Below are 10,347 nucleotides of genomic sequence, written 5' to 3'. Positions count from 1 at the left end.
AGAGGCCCTCAAAATGCTTTGGCACATCAGATGACCAAAAACAGTGTATGACAATGTAAATGCATCTATCTGTTAAAATGGCCTAGCAGCAGCTTCCATCATCTTTTTCACTCTAGTCAGTTTCTCGATCTCTTTTAAAGCCTGGAGCATATCATTCAGACAAGGAACAAAGTGCAATCAACCGAGTTCGTACTCATGAACAAGATATTCTCCTTTAAAACATTTTCAGTTAAGCTCCTATTCTTTACCTCCATTGTCATGTCCTCTGGGGAGACAGAATCCGAGTCTTCATATCCTAGTTGGGAGGCTACTCCTGCAAAGATTGAGAGGCTGTTAGTACCCATTTCCTTGGAGAGTATGAAGGTTAATATTATCACATAAACAAGAGCTGGTTCCCCAATTTGTTTACTTTGGAGTGAGACGGTTGCATCAGCTGTTCCATATCCTCCTTTCATTTCATTATAGCGCACGGAAAGCTCTCCCAGTACCTGTGCATAGACCTGCAGCACAATCAAACAGACCAAATAATATATTGACATACCAAACCAAGCATATGAGCGAGCTACTTAATATCTAGTGCTCTGCATAAGCTGGTACAGACAGACAGATTTCATAATGTTCGTTAAAAACTCAATATGTTATGAGAATTATCAGTAAGGGCTTACAAAATGAACATAAAATATTTATCACAAATACAAGATGATGAATGAAGAAATTTGTTTTCCTTCGATGGTTTAAAAGCATGCATCACATCTAAGCATCAAAACTAAAAAAATTAAGGTGTCTACATGCCAGAGAGACTCCAGCTACCATTAGGGCCTGTCAAATGTACACTGCTTTATCCTTACATGCGGAAAGATTTTCTATTTTCCGAACCCATGATATCCAGATCACAATGGAGCAACCTTACCATTAATATAACAAGGCCCACCCTCTAAATAAACATCAAAACAAACAGAACCAAAAGTTTAGCTGATTTAGTTGGAGCAGTCATGGCACCATATATAAAGAACTTCAGACCATCAACAAGTAAGAGGAAAATAAAGTTTTGCATAATTATTTCATCTGAGAATGGTAGCCCAGCTGCTTTCCTGAAAATGAAGAAAATAAGAGTGCCAGCTCTTCGTTAAAGATTTGATCCCATATTACGCTCACAGAAAAGAATGGCTCATAATCTGAAATTGTTATTTATGAATTATTTGTTTTCTACCATCTTGTGGTTATTCCTGACCAACCTCAACAGAATTCCCATCCTCTCCAAATTATCTTTGCGCATGTCCAATCAAATTTGTCAACATAATTTTTATAAACTAAATGTTCGCAAATTGAAGTTACCTATCATGAGGAAGGGATAGAAGATCAACATGCCTACAGAGTCCTTTCCAGAAAATCCTTTTCCAAATCCTATTCACATTAAAATGGTCACATATCCACCATACAGCAAGGTCCCTTATTTAAGCTAGTGAGAATGAGATTTTTAAAGGTGCATTGCCTCAAAGTACCAGTTATTAAAGTCCTTAAGTCTATGACTGTCATGACTGGTTACATTCATTCCTCATGGCCTGTTTGGATGGTTGGGCCCAAAATCCTATGGAATTCATGGCCTATCCATCATAAGCATCGGATGATTGGATGGCTAGGCCTATGTTTACAACTATCGTGGACTACAATTCAGTGGGCTGGTCCGAATCCCATAGAGAAGAGATGTTATAACTATAGGCCTAACCCAGCCTATAGTGTGATGTTTTTGATGGTTGCACTGATCCAGTCCATGAATCCCATGGGATCCTAAGCCTAGCCATCCAAACAAGCCCTCAATGTGAGCCCACCTCATTCAACATTATGTTACCAAGTAACTCTAGAGGAAGCATTGTAAACTACAATATGAGTAGAGGAAATCTGTAAGGACCAGAAATAGGGGAAGGAGGTTTCTTCCCTTCCTTATCTGCTAGCAGCATTCCTTCCAATGGCTGCTAGCTGAGAGAAGGCTCCTGAGACCTCATTGCCTCTTTCCAAACTTGGCTGGAGGTCCCATTCTAACCCCGCTAGCCAGGAGGTCAGCGACGCCACCTCCTTGCTTTTCGAGATGGCAAGCCCCTCCAGCTGGCTTTTCCTTTTCCCGAGAGAGGGTGGCCTTCCTCCTTCCACTGCTCCAGGATCCCCAATGGATTAATATAAGCTAGCACAGGGGAGGGGAGCATGGATCTGTGGCCTCCCCTGCCTTATTTCTTTGCCCACCCCTATTTTGAACTTTCACCAACCAAGGACAATTTCTCTACCTCCAACTGAACCACCAGGATCCTCTCCATGTCAAATTCCCTCGTCATGCCACCATTCTCCCCTCACCAAGCCATGGTGTTGTGCCACGCCAGAGACGAGGTAAGAGCCGTTCTTATTCCCCTATTTATGGTAACTTCTCTCTATTTAAGAACAGAGAAAATCATCTCTCTCTCTCTCTCTCTCTCACTTATCTCCCAATCATTTGAACCCTATGGCAGATGCCAAAACTCAAGGACAGTGAGCGAATAATAGCTCAACTTGGTGTCAAGCTGGCTCATTTATTTTAGAACCAAGGCCTTTATCCAGTCCTTTCTCTTATTCTCTCCTGACACTGCCACCTCCACCACATCATTGTCCCATCCACGGCTACCTAAGCCCAGCATGGGATTCATCTCATGGTCCCTCTCCCCTCTCTCTCTTTTCCCCCTTGAAATCCCCATGAGGGTGGCATAAAGGGGCCGTCCTCCACCTCCACTTTCCCTGCTCTGCCTTCATTGGGGCCATGGGCCCGACCCTCCTTTTCCCTGCTCTCTCTCCCCTCTCCCCGTTCTCTCTCTACCCTCTCTCTCTTTTATTTCACTCTCTAACCTGAGCTTTGTCACTCTCGTAGATCAAAAGAAGAATGAAACAACTAATCTCGAAGGCATAACTAACTCCGAGAACAAACCCCACTATCTAGGTAATCACAACATCTTTCCTCCTTTTCTCTTGGATCGGGGATAGATAGTACCCATGGAAGCTAGATTAGATTCTAAGTGGGAACTCAAATGTTAGCTTTTGGTCGATAGACTAGCATAATGACCCTTGATTTGAAAGGTTTTTGAGTTGTGGGACCTCGGGTGGGCACTGCAAACCCAAAGATCCTTCATAGCTTGAGATTTTAAAATGATGTATGTGTTTGCTCTAAAGGAAAACCTAATTATTAATACATCTATCTAGGTCATGCCTAACCTAGTTGGAGAGATTTCCTATGCTTTGTGAGTTGAGCCGTAAGTATCTCTACCCCAGTATTTTTATCATAAATGGTATGAATTGACTTACAATTTATACTGCTTAGTTGCATACCTACATTTGAATAATAGTCTAAATATTGAAATTCAAAATGTTATTTATACATAATTATAGTTATGTTTAAATTAAATATTGCATATGCTCTATATAAAAAAAATTTTAAAATATCAAATCAAGCATAAAATAAAATAGTATCAAAACATGTGTTGATTTAATTGGATGTAAGGATTGCTCTCTATCTAACTCTGATCATGCAAGTTTAAGATCTAATTTCCTTTTGGACCATGCCAATAGAGCAATCACCAACACATGCTGACTGATGGCATATCTATAACCAAAAGTTAGTTTTCCTTCTAGCCTAGCCAATCGAGGGCATCACCGGCACATGATATTTGTACACATATTTTCCGTAAGATTCAGAGGTAGTTTCTTTTCGTACCACCCCAATGGATCGATCACCGGCACAAGATAATAGATAGCATGCTCTGTATTTAAAAACTAATCTCTTCCAGGCCTTGCCACGGGATGAACATGGCCATACTCAAAAAGACTAACAGAGAGTGGATAGTTTATATACACTAGTTTGGAAATTGACTTCTTGATCTGATACATCATATACTTTCTAAGTTATATTAGTAAACATGCTTGATGAAAATTTATCTTGTATTTAACGAAATATTTTTGATTTATAATTAAAAATCCTATACTATGAAATTTGTTATTTTATATCTAATATGCTTAATCTAATTAGAGATAAAAGTGACTTACTAGGCTATTAACTCACATTTTGTTTTGCTTATCCTTTTCAAATACTAGTGAATAGCTTGGATGAGATTATGGGATAGCAGAGAGTTAGGATCTAGGAGTTATCTTTTTCTATTTAAATAAAATTCTATGTGAATGATATTTGATCAAGTCCATAATATATGTTGCTTTTTTATTACTTTAAGAACTTTTATAAGTACTATAGTTTTACCTAGACTAAAACATCTAAAAAATTTTTAGTAACTCAAAGTAGGCCTTGCATGTCCTAGGGGTCAAACCCTGAAGGGGGTGTGGCCGTCTATCACGTGCCAACACATGCCAGTGGATAGGGCATGACATAATCACTCAGTGATACTAAAATGCCTTGGATGTCAAAGGTCTTCTCCTAATGATCAGTGTTACTCATTATCCTACCTAGAGGGCACAACTGTTCAAATTGTTAGGCTAGCCACAATGTTCCTCTTATAACTCCATTCAAAATAAGCACACAAAGAACTATAGATAAAATTGATAGATGATGGTGCCTTGTTCCACACCAACTCCACCCCCACCCATCCCCCCCCCACCACCAAAACAGAAAACAAATAGCTAACATCTAGCTACTGAGTTACTTTTTAACAAATCTTGATTTTTCTCCCAAATTTTTTCACAAATCACCTGGAAATAGCTATCAAATTCCTTAAATTTATGCAGGAAGCTAGAGATGATCTTCCTTGAATCTTATAGATGACCTTCACCACTATTTGATTTGTCCTCACATTCCAATTCTTTAAAAATCTCCTACAAGATCACCTTTGAACAAATCTGAGTATTAACTGATTTCAATTTTAACTAAGCAATTATTCAATGTCTTCATCTTTGATTAATTAATATAGAGGAAGTCTATCACATAACCGTAGCTCCCAACACATGGAATATCTTCCTGGGAGGACTTATGTTATTGCATGTCCTTGTTTGTTTCTTCAAATAGTAATGTGGTTCCACATCAACAGTAAGCCTGGTTGACTGAGATATTTCACAGCAATATGCATTCAATTGGCAATGGAAAAACTCAATGAATGAGAGATTTAAATAGAGCATGTTTTATAGGTAACAGCATGACAACAATCATCTGCGTCTCTGTAGAACATCAGAGCACTGATTTGAACGAATCGAACCATTCAGTTCAGCAATGAAAACAAATAATGTATTTAACAACATGCCCTAGATGAGCATTTCTTATGCTAGTAAGAAATCCTCCTTCAACTCGAAGTCAATAGTTTGTGTTACTTTACTGAGACTTAGCCTTCTGATACTAAATGTTCGAGCTTAAGAAAAATCTAACACTGTGCTATAAAAGCCATATTGACCGGAAATGTGGCCTCACAAACATCCATTCTGGGACAGGCTAATGGGGAAGAAAAGAACAACGATGCAGCAGCCATTCCAATAAAGGCCATTTCTGAGACAATGTATCCTCACATTTCCTATTCTTGCAATTTTGCATCCTCAGAAGCAGTTGTAAAGATCATATACAAAGCTAGCTATGCCATTTCTTTCAGTCAAGGAAATAAAAACAAAAAGGTAGTTATTGCAAATAATTTGGATATCAGGGTAGTGGACTGACCTCTGAAAAAGAATTTGAATCTGACATGGGCTGTGTCTCGGGTGATGGTGCTTCTGTCTTCAGTATCTCATTTGCTAATGAATCTAAGGGAACATCTATCCAGATTGAAATACCATGTCTCAAATAAGCCCTTAAAAGTCAAAAAGGAACAAAGTTAAAAGCCAAAAATATTACCATGCCAAGAAAGAAGGGTGGAGGAATAATCAGATATTGATAGAAGTCTATGTTACAGCAAAGGAAGATTAGCTCTTACAAATTAGTTGAGCTCTGGACAGCACCATCCCCTGCACAAACCACCAAACGACCCATAGATGACAACTGCTTAAGCACTTCAGTCTGGAAAGAAATTTTAATCAAGTTGTGATATTCTTAACTCAGAAAATTTTAACTTGCCAGTTGCGACATGTATTATCATCATATGATCAAGTCAATGGTTTCTAGAAAACACACCTCACAGTCACAAAAGCCCTCCTTATCTCTTTCTCGAAAGGATTTAGCAGCAGACTCACCACCAGCAGCTTGTTCGATCAAATTATCACTATTTAGAAAATTTAGAAAAGAAAAACAAAATCAAACATTCAACTCAAGGATAGAGCTCAAGCTCTATTGCCAAACTGAAGAAGATACAAACCTGTCAAAGTAGTAATATTTCAATGCATCAGCTAGAAGCTTCCCCAAATTGGTTTTCATAGCACAATTGATCCCTGTCAATCACAAATGGACATCAATTTTATTAGTTTGAAGATGAATATCTCTCTGGTATGCTTATCAGTATGAGCAGGATTTAATAAAGAAAAAAAATATGACACATATTATGACCGTGGTACTTACCCACAAGAAATATGGATGTTCCTTTCAATCCAACAGAGATCTCCAAGGCTTTCTTCTGCATTGAAGATTGCATAGATATTAAGGAAGCATCATAGTAATCAGCTTAGAGAACCAAGGACAGCCATTTCTGTCAGAGTTAAAACAATAAAAATGTCTCACCTTTACAGCAAGAGATGGTTCAAGTTCAATGGACATTTTAGCGCCTAGAAACAGAAAAAATGAGTGCAAAATTGGTGAGCATGAGGCCCATTTTGGAAAACACCTCTTTCCAGCATCAGTGATATGAAAAAGAATAAAGAACTTCTATTCTCTTTTGCCTATAAGTAACATGGAAATGATTTCTCCAAGCAATCAAGGAGGAAAATTTTGAATTTTTTTGTGCACAGAAGAAAATGGCATGTCTAGTATCATCAAGCAATAGATAAAGAATATATTTAACTGTTTAGAATTTACTCAGAAACAGTTGCATGACCAACTGGCCCGGAATTTTCAATCTCATGTGAAACTCATCTAGCCCTAGATCACCCCTTCCAAGTTCTACAATTGGATCAACAAGGTCTTATCCACAAGAAAAAATTGCTACGGATTCTGCTAGGAAATAATCTTTCTTGAAATACCATACAACTTCAGATCCTTTATTGGTGCAGGAGAAAAGTGAAAAAAAATAATGCAGTTAAATTATTTTGAGTGCACAAATTACCAAACCAAGTTCACTGCTAAAAATGCAGAATGAAAGATCTTTTACATATAATGCAGGTAGCAGAGTCAAACCTATACAGTTAAACGAAAGGCAAAAGAGAAAACTTCTGAGTGCAGAAACTGAACCTAGCATCTGCTATTGTAAGGTGATATAGAGATAGCATATGCTTAACACTTTTAAGGACTGTGGAATTATATCGAACTCACTGGAGCTTTTACTGACATAATTTTATTGCATATTTTCTCCAACACCAAGCATTCTGATATGACGATTAGTCTCTTCCACTTTCTTCCATAATGTTAATTATACTTTTAAAGAAAAATTTCTCCCTTTTTCTCCGCTAGGATATAGCCATCTTCAATGTATTAAATTTCGAGATTGATCCATCCCCCCACCCCCCAAAAAGGTCTACATATGGACCCAGAACGATTCTTCCGAGGAAAACTTTTAAGAGCTACGCAAATTCAATTGTTTTCCTTGTAAACATAGCAGAAATATGGATGCAATTACACTAATTCCCTCCAAAATTTCATTTTTCTCCCCTTATTTTCCGAAATTTTGGTTCAGAATAATTTTCACACAAGACTATCTGAAAATATCTATTAATGTCATAAAGATCTCAACTTGATAGGCCTGAAAGTTCGGTGCCTTGGACAGCGCTATAAAACGCATCAAGCTCTCAACTTCATATGCCTCAAAGGTGTAAAATACTAGAATGAAGCTTCCAGACAAGAAAACTCAAAGAACCGAATGAACCATATATAAGAGCTTTTCCGATCCTTATGGCGAGAAAAAGCAGAGAGAGAGAGAGGGGGGGGAGCAGAGAGAGAGAGAGAGGGAGCGTGGGAGAGAGAGAACTAACCGGATAATCCATGGGCACGAGAGCTTTTCCTGGTCCGGGGCCTTCGGCAGAGAGCCCACTCGCAGGGAGATGAGGTTGCTCTCCAAGACGTGGACAAGGCGTAGGATTTCGCCGGGGGGAAGGAGAGGGATTGGGAAGAACTCGAAGGGGAGAGAAGCGAAGGAGAGAAGAGGAGCGGGCGGGCGACTCTTATGGCTCTTATCACCATCGGTTACTCGCTCCCCCTCGCTCCCTCTCTCTTCTCTCTCTAGTTCTTCGAACGGTGTGGAGTCCTTAAGCTATGAGTGGTCGACATGGAGGGTTGAGTTTGCCAGGCGACCTCTCAACTCTAGGGGTCCTTGCGTTCGTGTAAAAGTTTTATTCAGAAAATGTATTTTATTATTGATATTGTGGGTGACTTGTTCATGTCTTTTGTACTAGTACAGGAGACGGACTATACTCGAACCGGATACGGAGTCGTCTCCACAGCCAGCCTGCTCTCCACTTAACCATTAATTAATAATAGCCACCTACAAAAATAATATTAATAATAACAAAAAAACAGAATTAAGAACGAAAGATAATCAAATATGGATATGGATGTTAACCGTATATAAAAATTTATATCAATATTTATTTTAAATATATATTAATATAAATTGAATATTAAAAATATAGATAAAATATAGATATAAGTCAGATTTTTAAATTTTATGACTATAGAATCACAAATATTACTAAGTGGTTGGTAAATAAATTTAACAACATATTAATATGATTACATATTTTTCTTAAAAATTTATAAATACTATATAAAATTGAACATAATTACAAATAGAATTAGATATTTGGTATGGATTAGATGGTATCTATTCATATCTATATCCAATTTTCTTTGACAAATATAGATACAGATACGGATATTAATCCGATGCTTTAATTTCTATCTATATTTGGATAAATTTAGATATAAAAACAGATCAAATCGATACTCTCCGATACATTTATCATCTAATCCATATCTATAGCCAATTTTCTTTAATAAATATAGATACAAATATGGATAGTAGTCCGATGCTTTGATTTCTATCTACATTCGGATAAATCTAGATATGAAAATAGATTCGAATCGATAATATTCGATCTATTTTCATCCCTAGATAAAATGTGCTACCCATATCCGCACATAACACTCAATCCATCTTGTCAAACAAGCACTCTTTCCTTCTCTAAGTCTCCATAATGCAGCAACCAGCACTCTCGCATTCAAAAGGAAAACTCCAAAGCCCCCCACCTCTCTCTCTCTCTCTCTCTCTCTCTCTCTTTCTCTCTCACCTGTAAGGAATAACCTCCACACCTCTCTCTCTAACTTTCTTGGAAAGAACCCCAACCCCTGCAACACACACTCCTCTCTCTCTCTCTCAAGGAAGATCTCAAACCCTCCCATAGTCATTCACTAAAACCCATCCTTCTCTACCCCTTCCTCCCTCTCTCTTGATGGAAGAAAACCCACAAACCCTCCTTCGCACCTCACCACAAGCCATCCCTCTCTCTCTCACATCCAAAGAAAACCTCCAAACCCAGCATCCTGGTTGGGCATACGACATGACTGCATGAACCCCAGAGTAACACCCTAGAGATCTTGTAAGGCCTTAAAATCCAATGTAACCTCAACATCCATAAACAAGAATGATCTAATTTTATGATAATTACCAAAAATTACATAATTATAAATTCAATTCCTTCAGTCATCTAATCAGGTGTCAATGATATTTTATCTATTCATCCGCTCATCTGCAAACCCAAATCATAGACAATCATGAACATCCTACAACTTCGAGAAGAAAAAAACAGAGGGGGTGAGCTTTATAACCTAATAAGAATTTTCATACACCAACATCAATATAATAATATATGAGAAAATACTAATGATCATTATTCATATCAATCACATGCCAAAAGATACCATGATTTATAAAACATATTCAGTGAACACATATCTTTTTGTGTAATAAGCCACATCACACAATTATCTTAAAACAACATTCATCAGATTCGATCATATTAAGGTACTCGGCTCTGGACTATCTCAGCCACATTTCAAGCTTGTGGATAAGGCAACAAAAATGGTTAAACCTGTGGACTACCATAATCATCCTTGTAAAAGGTAATAAAATGACTAGTCCTATGGACATTACAGCCATGTTTCATATCCATGGGAAGCATCAAGAAAGTAGCTAGTCCAAGAGACCACAGATGCTCAACTCTAAACTACCACAGCCATATTTCAAGCTCATGGATAGACAGCAATAA

The 10,347-nt window shown here is 37.9% G+C and overlaps 1 protein-coding gene across 2 annotated transcripts in view; it reads right to left on the bottom strand.

Moving 5' to 3' along the window:
• LOC105036454 (probable inactive shikimate kinase like 1, chloroplastic) overlaps positions 1-8,363 on the bottom strand; it is an 8,629-nt gene extending 266 nt beyond the window's left edge. Inside the window, exons 1-10 of one of the 2 annotated variants that reach the window (XM_073262015.1) lie at positions 8,056-8,361; positions 6,653-6,696; positions 6,494-6,548; positions 6,294-6,366; positions 6,113-6,200; positions 5,916-5,998; positions 5,663-5,792; positions 410-500; positions 249-313; positions 2-141 (exon numbers count right to left, since the gene is read on the bottom strand). In XM_073262015.1, coding sequence (XP_073118116.1) covers positions 73-141; positions 249-313; positions 410-500; positions 5,663-5,792; positions 5,916-5,998; positions 6,113-6,200; positions 6,294-6,366; positions 6,494-6,548; positions 6,653-6,696; positions 8,056-8,263 — 906 coding nt within the window. In that variant the 5' untranslated portion in view covers positions 8,264-8,361 and the 3' untranslated portion in view covers positions 2-72. Of the gene's footprint in view, position 1; positions 314-409; positions 501-5,662; positions 5,793-5,915; positions 5,999-6,112; positions 6,201-6,293; positions 6,367-6,493; positions 6,549-6,652; positions 6,697-8,055 lie in introns of those variants that run through there. The other variant, XM_073262014.1, reaches the window with a different exon arrangement.
• Between the last annotated feature and the right edge of the window lie 1,984 nt (positions 8,364-10,347).

This window comes from Elaeis guineensis, chromosome 1, assembly GCF_000442705.2.
Source record: "Elaeis guineensis isolate ETL-2024a chromosome 1, EG11, whole genome shotgun sequence".
Classification (NCBI taxonomy): domain Eukaryota; kingdom Viridiplantae; phylum Streptophyta; class Magnoliopsida; order Arecales; family Arecaceae; genus Elaeis; species Elaeis guineensis.
Note: the sequence above shows the minus strand (reverse complement) of the source record. Positions and strands in the feature narration are given on the sequence as shown.